This window comes from Amblyomma maculatum, chromosome 9, assembly GCF_055883805.1.
Source record: "Amblyomma maculatum isolate TAMU_Amacu chromosome 9, ASM5588380v1, whole genome shotgun sequence".
Lineage (NCBI taxonomy): Eukaryota > Metazoa > Arthropoda > Arachnida > Ixodida > Ixodidae > Amblyomma > Amblyomma maculatum.
In genome coordinates this window covers 121953529-121978008 of record NC_139352.1, presented here as the reverse complement: position 1 = coordinate 121978008, position 24480 = coordinate 121953529, and the positions used below count along the sequence as shown (strand labels likewise).

At 46.3% G+C, this 24480-nt stretch overlaps 1 protein-coding gene across 4 annotated transcripts in view; it reads left to right on the top strand.

The window, feature by feature from the left end:
• LOC146180285 (constitutive coactivator of PPAR-gamma-like protein 1 homolog) overlaps nt 1–24480 on the top strand; it is a 105702-nt gene that overhangs the window by 11067 nt on the left and 70155 nt on the right. For 2 of the 4 annotated variants that reach the window (XM_084579497.1, XM_084579496.1), the window contains exons 2-4: nt 9669–9833; nt 14000–14291; nt 15954–16052. In XM_084579497.1, the coding sequence (XP_084435623.1) occupies nt 9669–9833; nt 14000–14291; nt 15954–16052 (556 nt within the window). The remainder of the gene's footprint in view (nt 1–9668; nt 9834–13999; nt 14292–15953; nt 16053–24480) is intronic. The other 2 variants (XM_084579499.1, XM_084579498.1) reach the window with 1 other exon arrangement.

Below are 24480 nucleotides of genomic sequence, written 5' to 3'. Positions count from 1 at the left end.
TAATAGAGAGCCCCTCTCCCATTTCGCTCGCCCAGCGCCCGACTTGGGCGGAACCTATGAGAAACTCAGGTTTCTGCTGACGTAGGACGCTATCCACCATGGTTGCCTGTCCAACTCAACCTGTAGCCGCGCTTTTTGGCAGCTTCGTTACCATGGTAACAGCAACCACGTGTGTTGCATGACTGCTGAGGTGTTGGGTTTCGCATTCCAGTCCTTATTTACACTAATGATTTCCGCATTATGGCGGAACTCGCCGGAACACCGTTTTGGCGTTCCTCCGGCGTTTATCGCTGATGCTGCCCACTCGAGCGCTACCTGTGTGAAAGTTCGAAAATGAGAATGCGAAGGCGGAGACGGAGAAGTGGCGTACAGGAGCTGAGGCGAAGCCTATAACGTACATGTACAGGGCCTGCAAGCAGGTCATCTGCCGGTAATGACTAGATGACAACTCCTTGGGCAGTAGGCTGCTGGCGGAGTCCCGCTGTGGAGTGCTGCGGACTCTGCTGTGGCGAGCACGCTTCACGAGCGATCTCGACACAACTTGTGCCATCTGTGGAGCGTCGGCAGAAATGAGCAGCCACGTGATTTTCGACTGTCCAGTGATTTTGCCGACCTCTGAGACCCGAACGTTGTCAGTTGTCTTGAGATTTGAGGAGCCCGCGGGAGTGAAGCTATCTTTACAAGCACTTGAAGAGCATACGAGGAACTAAAACACCTTTTACTAATTTTCTGCACAGTAAATTCAAGAACACTCTATTGTAAAATCTAATGTACGTGCTCGACCAATCAGTGAAGCAGTGCCCGAGCGACCCAAGTGAAAAGGAAACGTCATATCCGTTACCGAACTTCGCTGTCGTGTGTCGCTCACATCGGTGCCAAAACACTGATTATAAAACTGGATTAAAATATTACACGCTACAATTTCGCCGTAATGATTGTGCTTTGGGGCATCGGGAAGGTGTGAAGAACCCAGAGGTAAGCTGGAATTTAGCGGTCTGGCGAACGTCACGGCACCCCTTTAAAGGGTATGTCTGACGGCTTAGGGCAGCTTGCCCCCTCACATCTTTTTTTCTCTTTCGGGGTGTGACCACGATACGGAAAGCAGCTGCTCGTTTTTATGGCTTTTGCTCATTTTTCTTGGATCCTTTGGCCTGTGCCATGTGCTTACTCACTCAGATTTGCTTTGGGGCATGCATGACAGCGTTAATGGCTCCCATTTGTGGACTTCTCTTGCAGATCCTCGTTCACATACTGCACGCGCTGACCTACTTACTTCTTTAATATCTACTATTATTCCTCGCATGCTCATTAGCATAGCCTTAAGCCTCCACATTGTGCGGGAGAGCACCCTGCATAGGTGTAAATCCACACTTTTACCAAGTCGCATGAACGTGCCTACACAGCATAAGGGCAGCGTGTCATAACTCAAACTGGGTTCCAATCTCAGCCTCCAGTCTCTAAGATGGGATCATGGGGAATTTGTACAGCCCGAGGACATACAACCTACCGTGTGCCCAACAGTCTTGCGGCAGAGGACCTGATTCTGCTTGACCCTGACTACACCATAATACTACAGCTGCACTACAGAGGCTTGCTAAAAGTATATCTGGAGCCACATCATAAGAAGCTCAACAACGAGGAGGTCATAGATCTCGGGCGGCTGCAGACCTTCATTAATTGACACGTGATGCATCCCAAGACATTGAGACGAATGCCCCTGGCGCGGAAGGACCCTTATCCTGTACGGCATAACGTGGGAATGCAGTGCACTTCAATACAAATGGTTCCAAATCCAAGTGAAAGGCAGTGGGAGGCTTTGCTGGCCAGCTCTGACCCATAGGCTCAGCTCTACCTGCTCACAAGAGCTCACAAGCTGGTGGAAGCCTCAGCTGAAGAGGCGAAGAGATCCGTAAGCTGGCGGAAGCCTCAGCTGAAGAGGCGAAGAGATCCGTATGCATTTAGTAAAGTTTTGCTCACTCTCTAAGGCGAAGAAGTTGGCACGTTTTATGTGATCTCATAACTTGACAAAACGACGAGTTTCCGCTATCTCATCCGCCAACTACACGTGCTTGTAACCTTTTGCTCACAACGGCAACAACTGCACCATCGATTTCTCCTTACGAGGGGGGGCCTTTAATGTTTTTGTATTAAAATAAGTATAGTTTTACTTTCATCGTATAATTTCACTTTTACTGGATGGTAAGGGACCACCCTCTCCGGTAAGCTGCACTGGTCTTACTCGGCGAGCGCACAAGTGATCACCTTTTATATTGGCTCTAACATAACTCTGTACTGTGCCATGTGCATTAATATTTTACTACTAGAAGAATAGCAGTTCTTGAAGTTCTAGTCTCCTTTAGTAGGAAATGAACATGCTTGCTGTGTTTTCTTATGTAGCTTCTGGAGGGTGTTACAGCAAACACACCTTCAGCGCCTATGTCCAGTGAGGTCATTAGTTGGGTGGATTGTCACAGATAAACCGCGTTGACAATTCTGAAGATCTTCCCTTGCCCTAGTCACTTGTGTTGCAGTCTGCGTGGCAGGTTTTCTGGGCAGAAGCTAGGGAACCTCAAGATGTGAGGGTCTGTTCGGCACACAAAAGAGTTAACGCCCTACACACAGACTCGGTGCTTCTCTTGGTGCAGACAAATTGTGGGAGAGGCTAGACTTCGAGCAGAAGGTGGAGGGGGTTTATGGCAGCTTGCCCTCACGCTGTTTTTCGTGGTGCCACGTCCTCGGTACGGAAGACGGCTGTGCATTTTTTCAGCTTCTGCTCCTTTTTCTTAAATCCTCCAGCCCGTGCCATGCACTCGCTCAAATTTGCTTTTTTGGCTTGATGTTGGAAAGGAGACTTCGCAATCCCGATGCTTCTAAATATATGTCTGGAGCCTGCTTGCCTGCCTCTTGCGGCTGGGAGTAATCACTTCGTGCCATGCTGAGGGGGGGGGGGGGGGGGGGGGGTGCAAGTCATTTGCAAGTGAGGTCGGTGGGTTGTTGCACATGCATCTCAGGTCCGCTCCATTTTATTTATTTTCATTTACAGACATACTGCAGACCATGGTTAGGTCCAAGCAGGTAGGGCAGCATATATATATATATATATATATATATATATATATATACGTAAAGGAGATGACACACTGTAGAAAAACTGTAAACTTTAATCCGAGGTTGCGGCCGAGGTCCGGCCTTTGTCAAGAAATATATGAGGTAGGAGCTCACAAACGGAAACAATGGTTTATTTACGAAATAAACCGTTGTTTTTGAAATAAATCTCATCATATATATATATATATATATATATATATATATATATATATATATATATATATATATATATATAAATAAATAAATAAATAAATTGAAAGGGGGTTTTTACTGTGTTTTAACAGGGATAATAGCCCTCTATAAGTTGCACGGCGGACTACACAAGAACACAGCCAGTCTAGGCCCCCACAAGCGAGCTCGAGCAGCGCAGCGGCACTTCGTCGTTCTTATCCTCGTCTTTGTGATATCCTCGCCTAGTTCATCCTCATCTTCGTAATATCCTCGCATAGTTCACTACAATATATATATATATATATATATATATATATATATATATATATATATATATATATATATATATATATATATATATAATATATACACATACATATACGCAGATAAATGAAGGGGAAGTGAGGGTGCTCGTCGCCGACTGTTGGCTTCTTTCCTTCAGATATATATATATATATATATATATATATATATACATACATACATACATACATAGCAGTGAAGAAAGCAGATAAAATTATCCAAAATAAAGCAATTTTTTACAATCTAAACGACATTTGCAACATAATAAAGCCATGAAACTTACAAAGGGCGTTAAAGTTTGAGGCAACAAATATACAAAACAAGCGAGGAGCCAATAAGATCAGTAAGAGATTCATAAGGTTTGGTACTCGGATAAGAGCCACGAGGCACAGCACAAATTCAAAAACACGAGCACTAGTCCATCGAGGTGTAATTAGACCTGGGCAAACAGTTCCAGTCAGCTTGCGCTAGGCTGTGTTTGGGCATAATAGTAACAGCTCACCATTGGTGCAAAGTAGTAGACTTCAAACTCTGTTGAATCTGAGGTTGGGCCACCCCTAGCAAGACTTTTGGTACAAGTTCTGTGACATGCAGTGTCGATCATTTCGTGGCATGCCTTATCATGTTTCCATTCCCTCACTGAGAATATTTTGGATTTTAGTGTATATAAGGAAGTATAACATGGAGAAAAATGAGCATGCTGTGAAGAACGGGAGAGGCCTTAAAGCGGTAAAGAAGAAATTAGGCATAGGCAAAAACCAGATGTACGCGATAAGGGACAAGGCGGGCAACGTCATCACGCATATGGACAAGATAGTCAAAGTAGCCGAGGAGTTCTATACAGATCTCTACAGTAGCCAAAGTAGTCAGGGCTGTAATGAGATTGGCGGTAGGGAAAAGCAGTCAGACGTTCCACCAGTGACGAAGGACGAGGTCAAGAAAGCATTAGAAACTATGAAAAGGGGGAAATCAGCTGGAGAGGATCAGATAACTGCAGATTTGTTGAAGGACGGGGGGGGATATCGACGATACTTGAACCATGGAAGAACGCAAACATTATCTTCATTCATAAGAAAGGACCTTAAAAATTAGACCAACAGCTTACTGTCTGTTAGGTATAAGGCATTTACTAAGGTAATTGCTAATAGAATCAAGACAACCTTAGAATGTAATCAAGCAAAGGGTAAGCAGGGTTTCGAGAACGGTACTCTATTATCGATGATATTCATACCATCAACAAGGTGATAGAAAAATGTTCGGAATATGACCAGCCCTTATACATAGCATTCATTGATTACGAAAAAGCATTTGACTCAGTATTAACCTTGGCGGTGATGCAGGCAATGCGAAATCAGGGTGTAGACGAGCCGTACGTGAAAGTGCTGGAAGATATATATAGTGGCTGCACAGCAACCATAGTTCTGCATAAAGAAAGTAACAAAATTCCCATAAAGAAAGGTGTTGGGCAAGGAGACACGATCTTCCCAGTACTATTCACAGCTTGCTTAGCGGAAGTATTCAGAGACTTGGAATGGGAGCAGTTAGGGATAAGGGTAGATGGAGAATACTTCAGTAATCTGCGATTTTCTGATGACATTGCCTTGCTAAGCAACTCGGGGGATGAACTGCAAATAATGATTGATGACCTAGACAGGAAAAGTAGAAAGGTAGGCTTGAAAATCAGTAGGCAGAAGACTAAGGTAATGTTCAACAGCCTCGGGAAGGAACAGCAGTTTACATTAGGTAGTGAAGTACTGGAAGTAGTAGGCAAATATGTCTACTTAGGACAGGTAGTAACCGCAGATCCTGAAAAGGAAATAACAAGAAGAATAAGATTGGGATGGAGTGCATTTGGCAAGCACTCTCAGATTATGACTAGCAGCTTGCCAGTATCGCTCAAGAGGAAAGTATACAGCAGTTGCATCTTACCTGTACTCACCTATGGGGCTGAAACGTGGAGGCTAACCAAGAGGGTTCTACTTAAGTTGAGGACAGCCCAGAGGGCTATGGAACGAAAAATGGTAGGGGTAAACTTAAGAGATAGGAAGCGTGCAGAGTGGGTCAGAGAGATAACTCAAGTTACTGACATTCTAGTGGAAATTATGAAGAAGAAATGGGCATGGGCAGGACATTTAGTGCGAAGAGAGGATAACCGATGGTCGCTTAGTGTAACAAACTGGATTCCAAGGGAAGGAAAGCGTAGCAAAGGGCGGCAGAAAGTTAGGTGGGCAGATGAGGTCAAGAAGTTGGCAAGGGTCAAGTGGATGCAGCTAGCACAGAACCGGGTTAACTGGTGAAATATAGGAGAGGCCTTCGCCCTGCAGTGGGTATACTGATGATGATGATTTAACCAGCGACATGTCCGTCACATTAATTGTTACCTTATGACTGTGTTAATGAGCATGTGCATAATTAGAGAGGATCACAGGCTGCTGTCATGGCGCACCTTGTGGGATTCGGGCTTGCAGCGGCTGCCCTTTGCGCAGCGGCCGCCCGTTTCCCTGTTGTTCTCATCTTTCCCTTCCTCCCGCTTGAGGCGGCGGAGAGATGTCTAGACGACTTGTCACTGTCGCTCGGCCACAGCTCCGCCCTGGCGTCCCAGTGGCTGTTCTCATTGGCGCCTTTTGGCGGGAACACTGCACCGCTTCGGCGGCTGCGCTCGTGCGACCCTCCGAGCGGGGCCCAAGGGAGACCCCTCCGAAACATCGCAAGGTGCGGACACTACTGTTCTTGTCTGCCGGCCTTTGTCCGCGCAGACCAGTGTGTACTAGAGTTCGTCCGCTCCGGGTCGTACCTGAGAGCGCAGCTCGAGCCTGTCGATCGTGATCCAACGATCCACGACAGGCGTACCTTGCGGTGGTTGCCCACTCTCTATCAAAAGGAACCCTTTGGTCACCGCGAGAGAGAGAGATCACAGCACGCCCTTGCGTGCTTGCGGCACGCACTCCGTGTCACTTTGTGCGCACAGGGGAGCCTTGCTCCTCGTGCGCTCCCTGGACACGGTGACTGAGTATGCGTGTGTGTGCGTTTGTATATGTGTGTGCATGCGTGCTTGTGTATATGTATGTGTGATATGTGTGTGTGTGTGTGTACCGCTGGAGGATGGCGTTTCAATAAACGTCTCCTTTGTGAACTTGGAGGCTTGTGTCCTTGCAGTGAAGCACTCTCCTCCCTGCTAGATTGTTAAAAGCTAGAAGGAAAACAAAATAAAATGGCTGAACGTTGTTTAATCCGAAAAGAGCGCGAGTAGGGCGCGCTAAAAGTGATGCAATTGAGAAAAGCCTATCTGTATACACGTGAGCACACCGCAGTGTTGTTTTCGTTGAAGATTCCTTTTATCAGTATGTAAGAGTGAACCATAGCCGCGTTGACTCAAGTATCCTGAAGGTAGTTAGGATACTCGAGGTTCACTAAAGCGTCGCTGGAGAACTACGGCTGGTTGTAGATAAAAGATAGAAGTATCTTTTTTTAACAAAGTGCCTAGTATGGCGTCCATCAATTCGCATATTTCAAACATTAAAGATTTTTTTTTTCAGATAGAGATATCTTTACAAGATTTATTCAAGGTTTGCTCAAATGTTTTTCGCAAAATAATTGTGTCACAACGCATAATTTGTTATGCAAACAGTGCTGCAAAATTGCATTCATAGCTTTCATGTCGTGCATTTCATAAAATTTTGGACGTAGTATTTTTCCAGAAAAAAAAGTCTAGTAGAAGCCTGTTCCTTGTGCAGTTGCAAAGGGTGGATTTGTTTTCCATCAAACGCTGTATCTACAAGAACGGGGTTAGCCGACTGCATCGTGGTGGGCTGAAGCCTTAGACGATTGTGTTCTTGCCACCAAGCAGAGCCGGCATGCAGAGCCCAGGGGTTTTGGGTTGTGTATAAGTTACTGCGTCCGACAGCACACTGGGGGCACTGCTTGACGAGAATCAAACTCCGCAGAGACTGAGGGCGAATGGCAAAGGGTGGGAAGAGCGGGTACAGCAGTGTGGGAGATGACTACTGCCTGTTCGCCTTGCGTTTATGCTTTGTCCATATCTCTCTGTGTGTCTGTTAAAGGCTTAGCAGCTTTGTAGTACACACTTGGTGCTCGAAAGTAAAGCACCTAGTGAGCGCCTGCTTACCATTGACTCCTTTAGTTTTAAAGAAAGGGAATCTGGAAATGTGGATGATGCTGAGGGTCATTTGTAGGGAACTAGGCGGTACTACAAGCCGAGCTGTCTCAGGGTCTGAGCGAGCGCCGTCAACCCAAAGTCTCACAGCGGTTTCAATATTTGAAGTTTTCTTTAGTATTGGGTATCTTCAAAATACTCGATACTTTAAAAATGTATTTTCAATACCAATACTCCGATACTTTAATTTTCAGCACACAATACCCAATACCGATACATAAAATGTATCTAAAGATAGTATCGAAGATGCATGTATCTGGGCACAAGAATATGGTAGCAGTGGGTTCCAGCCTCTTCTATTTTTCTTTTCTACAAGCTTTTTCTTCTAGGAGGAGCATTAGCGAAGCAGCGTAGTCCTTCTCGGTAAACTAGGGCTGTGGGCTGGTATCTCTGCCAGCCGACATTTGCAAAACATTGCTTTCTTCAGCTATGCAGCTAGCACAGAACCGGGTTAAGTGGAGAAATATGGGAGAGGCCTTCGCCCTGCAGTGGGTATAGTCAGGCTGATGATGATGATGATGCTTTCTTCACAGTTGTAACTGGTTGGGTCATTATTTGTATACGTAATCATCTTTGAAAATGGCCGTGAAATGACTAGCAGCAAAATAAAATGCCTAACAGCAGCATGCGCACAATCCGTCCTTTAGCATTCAGCGAAAATTCAGTGCACCCTTAATTATTCCCACTCACTGACTGACGTTTCGTCACTGATGGGATTCTTTCAGATTCCAAAGTCTCTCTGTCGTCGTTATGTGGCATTCTTAAGTTGAAAGAATGTACCTCTGTGCCTTGAGGTTTGAACACTAATTCAAGTTTATTTGTAAACAGCTCCCTAGAAACATGGGTAAAACAGTAAAGCACCTCCGCTGCCTCCAGTGGTTCGAAAATTTTCAGTACTTAGAACTGAGTTTATTGAAATCCTTAACTATTCATGTATTGTTGCACATTACCCGCAGCATTGTAGTGTCACCTTCATGCTCCTAAGTGATCCTTCAGATGTCCAAATCATATGTCATCAGCATGCAGCGCTTGCTCGAAACCCTGTGAGCTGTCCAGCCTATTTGGTAGTCTTAAGGGAAGTGCTCAAGTGCAAGGGGTGAGCACTGCTTCATGCGGTGTGCCCCTAGTTCCCATATTTAGCGTAACTCTTTTGTTAGAGAGAGACTCTCTGAAGTGCATATAATTCCTTGCGCCATAAACTTTTAGGCCAGAATGTGTCTGATATGTAGGTTTGTTGATGATTTCTTCTTTTGCGGTAATAGTACGTCTTGAGTCGAAAGGTTACGTCTGAACCTAGGCTAACCTTAACTATATGTTTATAAATTCTTCTATACTATATTCAATCACCTTGCCGGAACATCACATTGGCGGCATTAGCCTTATATTCTCATCTCTTTCCCCGGTTGGAATGGATATGACTTCCGCTTACTTACTCCGGTCTTTTCCTTCCAACCAGCATTTCTAAAAGAAGTCCATAATAGGCCCCGCCGCTGTGGTAATGTGGCAGGACTCCTGACTACTGTGCCGGAATTTCCGGGTTCGATCCCAACCGCCGTGGCTGTATTTCGATGGAGGCGAAGCGAAGAGGCGTCCGTATGCTGTGCGATATCAGTGCACGTTAAAGATCTCTAGGTGGTCGAAGTTACTCCGTAGCCCTCCACTACAGCTCCTCTTCCTCTCTTTCCACTTTCACTCCCACCTTCCTTCCTCCCTCCCTCTACAGTGCTGTTCAGGTGTACACAGAACATGTGACAGATACTGTGCCTTTCCTTTCCCGTGAACCAATTATAAGTCCATGATAGCCTCCGACGACAGGTGTTCCAAGTTGGCTCAAATTTCAATTATATATATATATATATATATTTTTTTTTTCTACTTGTTGACAGAGCCATCACTGTGTGTGTTGGTGCAGGGTTCCCTGGAGACACGGGAGTTCATTCTGGACGAAGTGGCTCGCAGCCTAGACCTGCACCCGAACCGCTTCTGTGTGCTTGCTGCACTGCTTGGGAACTACCTGCTGTCTGAAGAGGACCTTACAGCCTTCCATCGTTCTCTGTGCCCCGACTCAAAGGGAAAGGTGAATGCACATCATGCCGCTTTTGCCATTATCGCATTAGTGGATGGTTGGCTGGTCAGTCAGAGGAAGGGAACTAAGTGTAACAACGCGAGCTTGGCAAGATGTGGTGGCTACGTATGTCGATTAACTTAAAGGAGGCACCAAATTTCTGTTGTGTGTTCTGTTGTCGGAATGATGCCCAGTAAGTTACAAAGTGTAAACGTTATTGTGGATTTTATGAAACAGCGGTAAACAATTTATAAGGGGTTTTGGTTTTGTAACGCAGAAATCTGGGCGGGTTGGTGAACGTTCATGATGTAAAAAATAGCGCGAAGAGCACAAGGACAGAAAGGGTGACACAGACAAGCGCTGTTGAATGGCAGCTGTGGTGTCCCAGAAGCATTCAGGTTAAGTGAGGCATACAAAAACTAGTTTGATTGTTGCTTTGTTTCTTTCAGTTTGCAACAATCCCCATGCAACCCTACTTAAGAGATGAAATTGCGATATATATATCCAGTAGGTTTCAATGAGCCAGTTTACTGAATAAAGTAGAGTGTTACGACAGACGCGACTGTTCGTTTTCAGTTTATTTTGTCAACAGTTTCGGAAATGGTATTTTCTTCGTCAGGAAAACTTTACAATGACAACTTTTTAAGTTTTCCTGACGAAGGGAATACCATTTCCGAAACTGTCGAAAAAATAAACTGTGAAAACAAACAGTCGCGTCTGTTGTAACGCTCTACTTATATATATATATATATATATATATATATATATATATATATATATATATATATATATATATATATAACAAAGCTTATATGGCAGTTTTTTTTATGACACATGATTAGCTTTTGTGACATCACAGCTGTCGTTAAGTGGTTGAAACTGGAATATCATGAGAATAAGTTCGTAAGTTCGCTACATATTATTTAGTAAGCATAGCTGAATAGCTGGTGTTTAGCACTATTCCAAAGAAAAAGTACATTAAAAATTTTGGTAGTTTACACCTTTAAGGATTGCGTGTTCTTTTGCAAGTTGTTTTGTAGTTTAGAATAGCTGCCTTTACAGCAAGCACAGTATTCGATGCACCAAGACAGGCCTGGCAGTTATGTAATATTTCTACCCATTTAACACATCTCAAGAAGTGTTTCACCAATACTTTCAGAACTAATGTGACAGCTTGGTTTGCCGCACAAGGAAACATGCCAAAATGTTGAAGCTATTGTGGTTAGCAAGACGCCCGACTACTGTACCGGAGTTCCCGGGTTCGATCCCGACCACGGCGGCTGCATATCGATCGAGGCAAAACTAAGTGGCGTCCGTGTGCTGTGCGATGTCAGCGCACATTAATGATCACCAGGTGGTCGAAATTACTCCGTAGTCCTTTCTCTCCACTTTCACTCCCACCTTCCTCCCTTTCCATATGGGGCTGTTCAGGTGTCCACAGAACAAGTGTGACAGATACTGCGCCTTTCCCTTCCTGTAAACCAATTATTATATGCCAACTGAAGTGCAGCGATATCACTTAATGTCTTATTTTTTGGCTATTTACCAAGGTAGGAAATGCATCTTGGGAGAGTCAACAAACAAAACCTGTATGTTAGGTATACACTATTAGTGACATTAGCGGTGTGCAGGCAGAATGAGTGCATTCATGGCTCCCGCATTTGTGTTGCATTGGAGATGGCTTTGTTGCAAATGAGTTGAGACAGAGTGAAGGCTTTCTGCCCCATTTATTGCCACTGAGCATACTGAAGCATGAAGTAATAGCGATGAATTAACTTGAAGTGTGCCTCTATGTTGGAAGGGCTATTTTGGCATATGCAAGAGCAAAGCATGTGAAGCTTAGAAAATATCGTATATGAAATGTAAACTTACAGTGATGTTCCATTTGAAATAGCGTTTGGCACATGTACACTGCGAAGCATACTATTTTTTAGTGCATGCTATTGCCGCAAACCATAAAAATGTTTATTTGTTCTTTTTTTGACAGCCGCCAGCATGCGGCCTTATTACTCCGATTCTGGCACACATATCAATTCTGTAGTCTTTGTTTATTCATGCTCGTTGTCGTGAGACGCAGCTTTATCAGTTTCTTTGTTGCGCAAGATGCACCGAGATGGATCTAAATGATTCCGGCCACTCGCTGATGTTTCTGCAAAGTTCCAGGTTGTTCTAGCCACCGTTTGTGGCTTTATCTAGATGTTTCGTCGCCGCCTTTAAATTGAGCGTTGACGGGTGCGACGGGCACTCATAGATTAGCGACCGCCGATTGCTTAGTTCTTTTGCTGGCGCAAGTCAGCCCAATAAAGAGTTTCTTTAGTGCACTGCCAGACTCTTCATTTGTTGTCTCCAATGGCATTACTTTGAGTACGTCTGTGTGTGCTTTACTAAAGCTGCCTACTGACGATGTAGGAAAAAGTCAGGTAAGCAATTCAGTTTGTTCACAGTGGTAAGCAGATTCTTGCTGAGACACAATAGTTCAGGTGCTTTTTCAGCTATGCATTGGTAGTCATGAATTTTCGGTGACCGTGTGTAATCTGCTACTGTGTCCGCTGAGATGGGATTCACTGTGACTGGGGAGCCATGGATGTAAATGATTGACTGCAGCCACTTTGCTAGTAAGGTAACCCAATTCTAGTATGGGTCTTTGGAGCTTTTGAACAATTCACTTTATGTTGCAAAAATGTCCTGTTAGAAACATTGGCTAGATGTGGCCTCCAGGCCTGCATTTGTTTTGGCCAACAGCTGTGGGAGACAGTGCACAATCTGACTTGAATACTTTAAGTTTATAGGCACTTCCTTGGCAGAGGTGAGGTGATATTGCTCATGGTTTTGCATTGAGAGAACTTTTTCATCTTCAGATGATTTTCATAGACATTGGGCATCATTTGTTCACTCCACGGACGTTTGCAGCTGTCAACTACGCGATGTTTAGAGGTGGTTGTACAGTGGTTGTTTCTGATCTTGACGTGTAGTTGTCTTGATTTTGTTGCTTAACCCCTTAACCGTTTCGGACGAGCTGCGCTCGTCCTTGCAAAGCCGTCCCCAAACCGTTTTGGACGACTCTAGCTCGTCCTCGCTGAATAGGTTCTTCCCTTCAGCGTTTCAAACGAGCAGCGCTCGTTTGTGGCTTAGATGGCATTTTGCTCGACAGATGGCAGCACTGACCTGTTAACTTCGTTTTTGCCTACCACATAAACGTCTTTTACGTATGGCAGCATAATAACCGAAATCAGCACGAAAAAAATAAGCAGTTTTGTGAGGAATTTTGTTGATATAAAAAAACGGTTAAGGGGTTTTGCTGCATACGTGCTGAAAAAGAAGCAGGTTCTGATTTGTATAGTTTTCACATACCAGAGCAACTTGCCTCCTGCTTTTTTTTTTTTTTTTTTTTTGAAATGGTTGATTTTTTTCATGTTTGCTGCTTCTACTCATTTATGTGATTGCTGAACAGTGTTGTGAAGTTTCTAAGGATAGGGTTATTGAAGCTTAAAGGCAAAGTTGGGCCCAGCAAAGTGCCAATGATTTCAGGAGCCATCGCAATCCATTTACAAGTGTTCCAAGAAATGTTTAATCAGCAGCCTGCCTTTAGCATCCATCTTGAATGATTGAGTGAGCCATACAGTTATGCAGTGGCCTTGTGGTATGTAGTAGGGAGTAAGGTTTACTGTCACAGCAAATTATTTTATGCTTAGACATGCTCTTAGCAATTTTTGTGAAGCAATATCCTGGTTCACATTTTCCTCAGAAATGCGCTGACTGGCCCATTGCAGCAAGTGGCATGCTTTTTATGTGGTTCTTGTTTCTTCTGGACCAAGAACTGCAGAAAAGCAATTTTAGAGGAAAAGAAATGCCAGGCTTTCATGTTGAGGGTGAAGAGAGAGGAGTCATAGTGGAGGGCTCTAATAAATTGCAGGCTCTTTTAGCGTGCACTGGCATCACATGGCACATGAAGGTCCTGCGTTTTGTCCTCGTTAAAATTCAACCCCCCATGGTAGAAATTGATGGAATCATTTTTACTGTCAAAATTGATTCAGCAAGCCATTGCCAACTAGCCCAACTTGAAGTTGTAATGTAGAGATGAAACGCATAGTTGGGGTTAGCGGCATTCTTGTGGCTAGCAACTGAGCACGCTAATGACTGACCGGAGCTCTGACCTTCAACGCCTGCCTTGCATGCAGACATTTGCCCCTGAGACTCTGATCCCCGCTGTGGTGGAATTTGTTCGGGGCCTGCCCTCAACGGAAGACCTGGATGCCCTGGGAGCTCGGCTCTTCCCCGGTGCACCCCGCGAGAAAGTGCAGCGGCTAAAGAACTGCGTGCACTACTACCTGAATGGCACCCGCGATGGCTTCCTGCGTTACCGACCTTCCAGCCAGGGCCGCCGCCATGAGTCAGGGTGCTATCCCTCAACTGCTGCATCCTCTTCATCACTGCCACCCATCTCCGAGCAGTCCGTAGTCAACGGAAAAGGTGAGGCATGAAGGAGGAGGAAAAAACATTTTGTATTCCTGCGCCTTCTGTTCAGGACTCTCTTGCAGAGGCCAGGAAGTTACAGCTCTAAAGGACAACATGGTTTTGGGCATTTTAATGTAGGAAGGCATCAGGAATGGTTCCAGTAGATGATCGAGAAAGTGGGGAGAACCCCTCCTGCCACAAGGAAGGACGATGGGGACGTGAACAGAGGAAGGTGTGGGGGAATGGTCTAAGAATCGAGTAAAACAGCGCTAGGGGAGCCTCTCACAGGTAACAATAAATCTGTCACAAACCCCCGCCTTTACGGTCAAAAGAGGTGCGGGATCCCCTTTACGATTACTCGTCGTTCCTCTATGAGGGTTGTGAACACATTTAAAAGTTAGGCCGGTCAACTTGTGAAGCACGTGTGTCGGTGTGTGATTGAGGAATAAGTACAAATAGGTCACTTTCTTTTACAAACAATTCAAGGTTTATAAATAGCAGACCAAAATTGCACTGATAATAATAGAGTACAATGAAAGAGAATACAACGCCACGACAAGATATTGATAAAGACGAAGAAATAAATGATAAGAGAAAAAAAAAATAACCCGACAATGAACAAAACACTGTGATAAAAAAAATATGAAGACTATAAAGATAATAAAGCAGGTATTTCAGATATTATAAGTATGAGCAAAAGTTACATAAGAACACAGCGTAAAATACTACTAAGTCAGGTCAAAAGTTAACAAAGCGAAAATAATGTTCGATTGAACAACAGTCCGTGGCGAATGAAATTCTCACGTCTTCTTGTTTGCTGAGGCGTCGAAGGCTGTGTTGCTCGGTAGCGGCGGCCGTACAGGTGCAGAGGACGATGCGTCGATCGCGGGCCCGAAGAACACAATGCTTTCGGAGCACCGCGGAGTGGCCGGAAGTTTGAATCTTCCCAAACGCACTGGTGAGGGCGTGCTGCTGTCGGTTATTTTATACCCTCGGCCGACTATGCAGCAGCCGCGTCAAGGACAGGCGGTCGCTGCCCCATCGGCTTGTCGAATCTTGTCCAGAGGAGCGACGGAGTCCCGTGAATTTCGCTCTATATTCCAGCCATAAGCTCCCGCATCTTCCGCTGTATAATAGGTGAGGCAGCTTGTGACAAAATCATTTGGTTGCTAGTCAGCGCATGTGTCTTTTGTTCACGTGTTTCGTCTCCCCTAGCGCGGTTTTACTCTATTCTTAAGCACGTACCAAACAGCCCGTATTTGCCCTGTTCGGGAATGGTCTAGTAAGGCAGGGTAGGGCCATTGCTGATACAGCCGGAGCACTCATCGAGCAGTTTGGATCATTCTTTCGTTTTTCTTGTCCCAGTTAAATCAGTGCGGTTTACTGCTCATGCTCGGTCTGAAATAGCTCAGAAAAGGCTAGTCAATATAGACCTTTTCACAAATCGTCGTTTCAGTAGCGCCTTTGCCCGATGCGGGCGACATCTAGTGTCGAACCGGGTTATGCAGCCATTTTGGACTGTGCTTGTGAAAGCTCAACTTGAGTCGGACGGCCGCACATCTGTTTTGTGCCCTTCAAGGCGCTGTATTCGTACTGCTTCTTCCTTCCATTTCACCTCTGTTGTGCCGCATGACCTAATACGCGATTCATATGCTCGCATGAACGACGAATGTGAAGTAATTGCCAACGCAAACCCAGCCAGCGGATCCAGTGCTTCTTCGTCGGCATTGGTGTCAAACGCATCGGGTTCGTCGAGGCCTGGCGTGCTAGTCCGTGGTAGGTATTGTTTTTTATTAACGCGAAAGCGTTACTTCGCTATGTTCACAGATTTCTGTCCGAAGACCATGTCCGTAGCAGTTGCGAGTAATTGAGAAGAGGTAGAGGTTAATGAGTGGTGTCAATCGATAGAGGCTGATGTAATGTGTGCGAAAAAATAATTAAGCCAATAGGTTAATTAGGTAATTTATTAGAGGCAAAAAATGAAAACCTCTCTTAACCTCATCCGCCCACCTAACTTTCTGCCGGCCCCTGCTACGCTTTCCTTCCCTTGGAATTCAGTTTGTTACGCTAAGTGACCATCGGTTATCCTCTCTTCGCACTCTCTTCGTACTACGACTTCTCAAATACTTACAACTGCTGCGGGCACGATTTTGCGTGTTTTGCCTCTAATTACCTAATTAACTTATTGGCCTAATTATGTTCTCGGCAGCAACATTACTTCAGTCTCTATCGATTGACACCACTCATTAACCTCTACCACTTCTCTATTACTCGCAACTGCTGTGGACACGGTCAGCGGACAAAAATTTGTGAACATAGCGATCGAAGTAACACTTTCGCATTAGTATGGGGGACTGGCCCGAAGAAAGGAAAGCCCAAGTGCAGCGCGGGCACAGTGTTCACGTCAGTCTATTCCACCGACGAAGTGTCGTGAGCAAACCCACGACCATGAACTCACTGTAAAATATTTGCGCTTGACTGCAGTTATCAACTGCCTTCGCAGATAGGGGGATGCAGGAAACCGGTGCAGCATAAATATATCACATCGGCAGTGCTCCCGCAGAGTGCTGTGTTGTGGGCACACTTCAGTCCCCAAAATCGTTTTTTGCGCTGGTTCGTACACACATGCACAGCACAGTGCTGGCCTGTAGACTTCCGATTGGCATATGCCATTATTTATGAGGGCAAGTCATTCGCGACGAAAATAAATGCAAACATCGATGGATATCTACTGCTTCACAATGCAAGTGCGAGGCAAGTCACAGTCCAGCCCAAACAGGCAACATTGATGAATACTCTCGACGCCAGAACGTCAGAAGTGCCCCCGTGAAAATGTCTATAGGCAGAATGAACAAAAAGGTCGCCATCAGTTGGCACACATTTCTCAGTCATAACCTCCCAGCGGGCTTGACAAGCCAACCTCATAAAACCTGGCTGTAATCTCAGAATCTTTACGCATACTGTATTTTATGCCACTCTGTGTCCGGTTTGCACCGAGTAGGGCCTGTTAATATAAATTTTACTTGAGCTGGCGGATGGTGATACGGGCTCTAAAGGACTATTTTGATGGAGATTTTATTTTTTAAAATGTCTGTTATGAAGATAAGAGTTTAACACGTTTAGTGTACTTTTGATGGAAGTACTGTCCGCGCCTATTCCCATCGATTACCCGCTATTGATGGTTTCACGATTTGAATTTTCCGGCTTTCAAAGCACTCCTTAACATCATCCATTGGGAAATAGAGGAACCCTTCTTTCAGTTTTGCTTTTGATATAATTTTTCCGCCGTGCCGCACCCGTCCAGATGGTCTCCGGAGTTAGGTGATTGACGCCTCTTGTTTACATCACGGTGTCGACGTCGCGCACTCCGCTATGCGGAAACGGGCGTTTCCGCAGAATTTGGCGCATCGGAAAGCTTGTTTTTGGATGCGGACAGAAGCAGTGATGAATCGGAAGATGAATTCAGCTCTTCAGACTTTAGCACTGACAGTGAAACTGTGTCAGACCGACCTGGACGTCGACAGCCATGCCTCGATAAGTGTCTCCCGCTTTCGATGGTTGAATTTTTTTCGCTTTCAAAACGCTCCTTGATGAGTGGCGACATTCAGTGGGAAATAGAAGAACACATAACTTTCATTGATTTGTTTTGTAAATGCTTTTTTTTTTTGCTCTTTCCATTTTATCTATTTTTCATATCTATGCTTTTTTATATTGTTCCCCCCCCCCCTTTTTTTGTGCGTGGCTCCGCACATATACGTCGCTGTACTGCCCAGTTCCGTTCACAAGCATGTTTGCTTAAACAGGCTGGTTATTATCTTGTAAATTTGTTGGCATTAAATTATTATTATTATTATTATTATTATTATTGTTATTGTTATTATCATTATTATTACAGTCGAACCCGGATATATCGAACTCGAAAGGGATCGCGAAATAGTTCGATATATCGATAATTCGATATACAGAAATCGGCTTGTGACGGCACTTACGATGTGAAAAACCGATACCGTATTATTCGGGTAATCAGCCCACTCGCGTAATGAACCCACCCTCCACTTTTGCACCCGAGAATTTGAAAAAAAATTAAAAATAAATGCGTAAAGGCCAGCTCGCTCACATACAAGCGATTGAGCGATCTCGCGACGAGCGGCAGCGACAGAGCGAAAAATTTCAAACTTGTTGGAACTGCGTCCCTCTCGCCGCTCGAGCCACCACGCAGCTCAAAACAAGGTTTCTGTGTCGCCGCGGCAGAAATCGCGAGCGTTTTCGCTTGCATGTCGATGGCGCTCCACTCCGTTTCGTGGTCGCATCCACAGCTCATTTCTTGGCAGCGTGCCAAGATGCTGCGCAGCGATAACGTCCGGGCGCGTTTATCTTTTGATAGCTCCTGCGGTGGCGGGGAGCGAACTTGGCAGAGTGCCCGTGATGGCTTGATTGCACAAGCCACGCCGCGCCTGGGGCGGGCGTCATGATCGCAGCAGCTGTTAAAAAGAAAAAAAAAAAAAAAAAAAAACCACTGTTGCCGTTGAACAGCACAACAAGAAAGGATGACTCTAAAAAAAAAATGCAAAAAGAGAGCTGCCGCTTCTTAACGTCCGCAGGTGCCACAGCCACGTCAGCCGCCCCGTGCAGAGGGTTCGCAACACACGCTGGAGAAAGCGTCCGACGCCTGTCTGAAAACTGGCTGAGCTGGCTTGGCGTATGCATAGCGCGTGCTGAAGGAGAGATAGCTCGGCAAAAGAATGGGCACACCCACGCACATGGCTTGCAAACGTCATGTGTTGGCGCGCGGGAAACGATAACTGCAGATGCGCGCGCCTTTGGGGAATGGGCGCGGCGCTGCCCAGACCAGCCGTCACCGAACTGTTCCTTCTCATTCCTCTTCCGCACATGGCTTGAAAACGTCACGCGGCAAACGGCCAAGGGTGATGCGATCGTTTTTGGGGAAGGCACGCTTTCCAGTGCGTGGTGCGGAGTTCGATAATCGAACAACCGCTGAAATTAAGTTCGATATATGACGCGGCTTTCCTATACTTTTACATGGGATTTTCAAGGGGATGCCGTATTTACTCGAATCTAGGCCGGCCTCGATTCTAGGCCGACCCCCTAAATTCAGACGGTCAGAAAAAAAAAAAAGTTTACTCGAATGTAAGCCGAATGAAAAAAGGCATTGACTGGAACTAGAACATGCATTTTACTGTGCTTGCGACGCTCATTGTAGCACGTCCAATGCTCACTCGCTGTCTTCGTCGCCGTCGTTGTCCGCTTTGTCGCTGGTTTCCTCCCACAGCGCACTGTCTTCGCTTCCGTCCAGCGCGTTGGAAATACTGCACTTTCAGAAGGCCCGCACAATCAGTTCGGCCGGAATCTCCTCCCACGCCGCGGCGACCCAGTTCACCACTTGGCTAAGCAAAGCACGCTTGATGCGCCCGGTCGGTGTGAGCTGGTGATCTTGCATTGTCAGCCAGTCGTTGTAGTGCTTCCGCAGCCTATCCTTAAATGGCTTGTTGATGGCTACGTCGAGCGGCTGTAGCTGGCTCGTCATACCTCCGGGGATTATCGCAATGTCCGTACCGCCATCCGAAAGCACGGACTTTACGGCATCTGTCAAGTGGCCGCGGTAGGAGTCGAGAACCAGGAGCGACTTCTTGAACAGGGCCCCGGGACGGCGTTGCCAAACGGTCTTCACCCAGTCTTCGACAAGGGCACCACTCATCCATCCATTCTCATGGACGCGCACAAAGACGTTTTTAGGGAAAACTTCTCCAGCTGGAAGCGTCTTCCGCTTAAATATGATGTAGGGCGGCAGTTTTCGCCCATCGGCCATGCAACATAACATCACGGTAAAACGTTACTTCTCGTACCCAGCAGTTCTGACTTTTACCTGTTTTGCACCCTTTTCATTCACTGTGAACGCTACAGGCATGTCAAAACAGACTGGGGTCTGGTCGGCGTTACCGATTTGGCCCAACCGCTTCTTGATAACAAAGCGCTGGAATGCGACCAGCTTCTCCTCAAAGTCAGGGGGTAGGTTTTGGCACGCAGAAGTCCTCCGTCGCAAGCTGAACCAGAAACGCTTCATGAAGCGAGTGACCCAGCCCCTGCTGGCCTTAAATTGGGTCCGTCCAACGCCTCTAACATTTACGATCTCCCTCGCCTTCGCCTGTATAATCTCCGTCATCACGGGCATTGCACTTTCCCTTTGCTTCCTGATAAAATCAGCGACATCCTTCTCCACCTCGTGGTGTCGCCCGCTCTTGGGTCCAGTGAAGGCCATTCGCTTTGCAGCGCAGTCGAAAAGCTCATTCCGCTGCTTGCGCCATCGGCGCACGTTTTTTTCATCCACGCCGAAGTCGTGCTGAGCTTGTAGGTTTGACGTCTTCTCCGTCTCTAAAACTACTTTCCGCAAGCCGCAGTGTAATGGCATCGCTTGGTGGGAGCCATCGCGCCGCGAACACGACTGCTTTTTCGAGGGCACGCAGAGACGCACACAAGGAAACGCGAAACGACGAGACCTTGGTGCAACGTTCACAAAAGCAAAATGGAGCCTGCAAACCTGCAAGCTTCAAGCAGTAGCCACGAGATGGCGCTACATGTCTAGCGGTTGCAGGCAAACCGCATCCTCGAATCTAAGCCGACCCCCGACTTTCGTAACCAATTAAAGAAAGAAAAAAGTACCGGCCTAGATTCGAGTAAATACGGTATTCCGTGAGTTCGATATAACCAAAATTCGATATATCCGGGTTCGATATAACCGGGTTCGACTGTATTATTATTATTATAGGTGATTCATAAAACCCTTGTCTGCCTTTCCATACACTTCATTCATTTATTGTGTTAATGACATTTCGATTTCTACTGAGCTGTTGAATCTCGAATGATGAGCTGTATGTCATGCATACTGCTCAATCAAGACTATAGTAACATTGGTAAATGTTATTATTATTTATTTTTGTTACTTACTCGTGGACGCTTTGAACAAATCTTGCATTCATTACACGCCATCCTGCTCCGAACAAGTGGTCGAGCGGCTGGCTGCCACCTGTTACCTTCTCCTAATTTTGAGGCAGAGGACTTAAAAATTCTTAGAGGCAATAAGTATCGTTAAGTGTATCGCTCAAGAGGAAAGTGTACAACAGTTGCATCTTACGTGTACTTACCACGTGTGCGAGCATCGCGTGGACTGAGCCATCAGTGGGAATCTGCCATACTTTCCTTTATCGTCGAGAAAAGTGGCAACCGCCTCACCAGACTTCGAAAGTCTTCGGTGTGAAATCAATGCCTGCGGCCTTGTCAAGTCCCGGTAATCGTCTTCTCGAGTTTTCAGGCTTGTCGTGTTTGGATTTTTTTCCAGGCTTTTTTCTCCTCTTTGGCTCCAGCTTCATTCATTTGTATTGGGGTGTTCGCCACAAATGTTTTTGTATTTTTCAACATTTTTAGTGTTTTTGCAGTGGGATGAAGCGGGTATCCCCCATCTCCATAACCTCACTTTTCTAAACCAGAGGAAGCATTTGCTTGTTGAGAGCTTGTTCGCCCATGAAAAAACGGATTGAAAAACCACTTACTGCTTTGACTCAGCGCACTGGCAATTTGTAGCCAGGCATCGTTTTTCACTTCTCTCCGTGCGATTTCAGCTGGTAGTAGAGAGCTGGCCTCTGCCGAACTTTTTTTATGAGAGGCTGATAATTCCACAGCGAAGAAGATTCCGCACTGCACATGATCAAGCTGCGGACAGACACCATCACTGACACAACACCAATAACACCGGCGAGCCGAGACACTGTAGCAGAGTAGGAGCGTTGGATGATGTCGTGATGTCACCTACTAGCTGGTTTGCGCGAAATCTGGGAAGACTGGAAGCCCCGTGACCGGAAAGGGAAAACCGAAACGGCTGTGCGCATTGGTCGCACGTAACAGACATATCTGTGCTAGTTGTAAAAGTCGCGGGTCCTCCGACATTTACGCCCACGCTGGCTGCGGACATTATGCATCTTACGCTCAATGTGACAGCAGTCTGAACAGACACGCTATCTTTTTTGCGCTTACGCTTACGATCCTTACGAACTATACGTACGTTGCACACATAGTCTGAACGCGGCTTTACGCCTTCCCTCCTCCACGTGAGGAAGTGCTCCATCCTCTTCCTTGTCTTCGCGGCTTGCAAGCTTCCCTGGCGCACCCGACCAATGCATTGGCTCGACACGTTCTGTTCCGATTTCCTTTTTTTTTTTTTTTTAATAAGCATTGTAATTAGCAGTTTATTTTACCATAGAACGCATGGCAAACCTGATGGTGCAGCGGCTGCCCATTGTTATATCCGATATACAGGAAAAGCTCGTTAATTCAAATTCCACGGGGCCGCCAGGCCAGTTCGAATTAACCAAAATTCGAACTAATGAAAGTGAGCAAAAATGAAGGCGTTTGATGCCCGGAGGGCACGAAAAACATTTATTTAGCAAAAAAGTCGGTTATCATCTTCTGCTTCTTCTCTCTGAGGGCTACCGTACTCACTCGGTCTTCTAGCATGCGAATGCGACGCAGGGAGTCTTCTTCCCCCTCTTCAAAGCTGAAGAAAAGGCGCGCGACATTCAACGCTCCCATAACTTCTGCCGCGGATGGACGCACGAGCTCTTGCTCCTCGTCGTCGTCCTAGTCTTCTGCCTCTTCTGGGACAGACTGCTCCCCAACAATTTCAGCAACAATGTCCTCATCACTTAGGGCACCGCACACTGCTGCGTCGCTGTCTACTCCAACGTAATCATCAAAACTGACGTCCTGCAGCACTGCACGCACAGCCGCAGGCAGAGGCTCCGGACTCCCATCGTCGCCACTTTCTTTCATACTTCCGGCAGCAAGGCCACAGTGGTGGAAGCAGTTTGCAATTGTGGACGGCGTGACCTGCTCCCATGCACGCACCAACATGTGCATTGCTGTGAGCAATGTGATGGTGCTGGTCTTCTGGTTTCCAGTGCACAAAGTCATGCGCTCGATCATGTGGCGCCTATAGAAACATTTGACGTTTCTGATCACCCCCTGATCCATCGGCTGCAAGGCCGCAGTCGTGTTGGCGGGCAAAAAGACGAGCCTTGTGGCTTTCAGCTCGGCGTCGACTTTGTGTGCCGAGCAGTTATCCACAATGAGGAGAACTTGACGCTTCGCTAGCTCCATCCTCCGATCGAATTTCAAGAGCCATTTTTTAAACAATTCGCCCGTCATCCCTGCCTTGCTGTTGGCGGAGTATTCCGTCGGCAGCGTCCTAATGTTCTTGAAACATCTAGGCTTATGTGCCTTGCCGACAACAAAAAGAGGGACCTTCTCCGTCCCGGTCATATTAGCGGCGACCAGAACAGTAATCCGCTCTTTGCTTCGCTTGCCGCCAGCGCAGCTGTCCCCTTTAAATGTTACTGTTCTGTCGGGCTGGAGCTTATAAAACAAAGCCGTCTCATCAGCATTGAATATATCATGTGCCGAGTAGCTTTCTAAGTACTGCTGCAGAGCACCGCTTCGCCACGTGGCACAAGTTTCTGCATCCACTTCTTTGGCTTCTCCAGACAACACCCGGAAGACAAGATTATGTCTGTCTCTAAAGCGGTGAAACCATCCTTCGGAGGCGACAAAATCTTCCACATTCAAGCGCAGGGCGAAATCGGCCGCCTTCGCCATGATAATTGGGCCGCTCAGTGGAATGTCAGCGCTTCTCATTTCTTTCACCCACGTGATCACAGCGGTCTCAATTTCCGGATACTTGGCTAACCGAAGCCTTTTTCTGTTGCTGGCGAAATCTTCGGCTTCATAGGCATCCTCGATGGCCTTCCTATTTCGGACGTACGTCGACAACGTGCTTGGTGGAATCCCGTGCTTTTTCGCGATTTCCACTTTGCTGGCCTTCCGTTCATTCACCTCGCGTAAAATAGCCACTTTCTCCTTCACCGTCTTGGCACAGTATTTCCCACACGAACACATCTCGCGGACACAAGCTCACAACAAGCGGCGTGCAAAACGAGGGCTCACGAAATGCAACACGAAACCGTGGTCGATAACACTGAAACGTCGTTCCTCGAAGGAGTCGCGGCAGGAAAGACTGTTTAGTACTTGTTCCAGCACCCTAGCGGCGCCCCGATGGTTGTGCCATCTATCGTTCTGCCGTGAAAGCTTCCAACGATAGTTTTTAACAGCGCCGCTTGGCGGCGCGCAGTTTGAATCA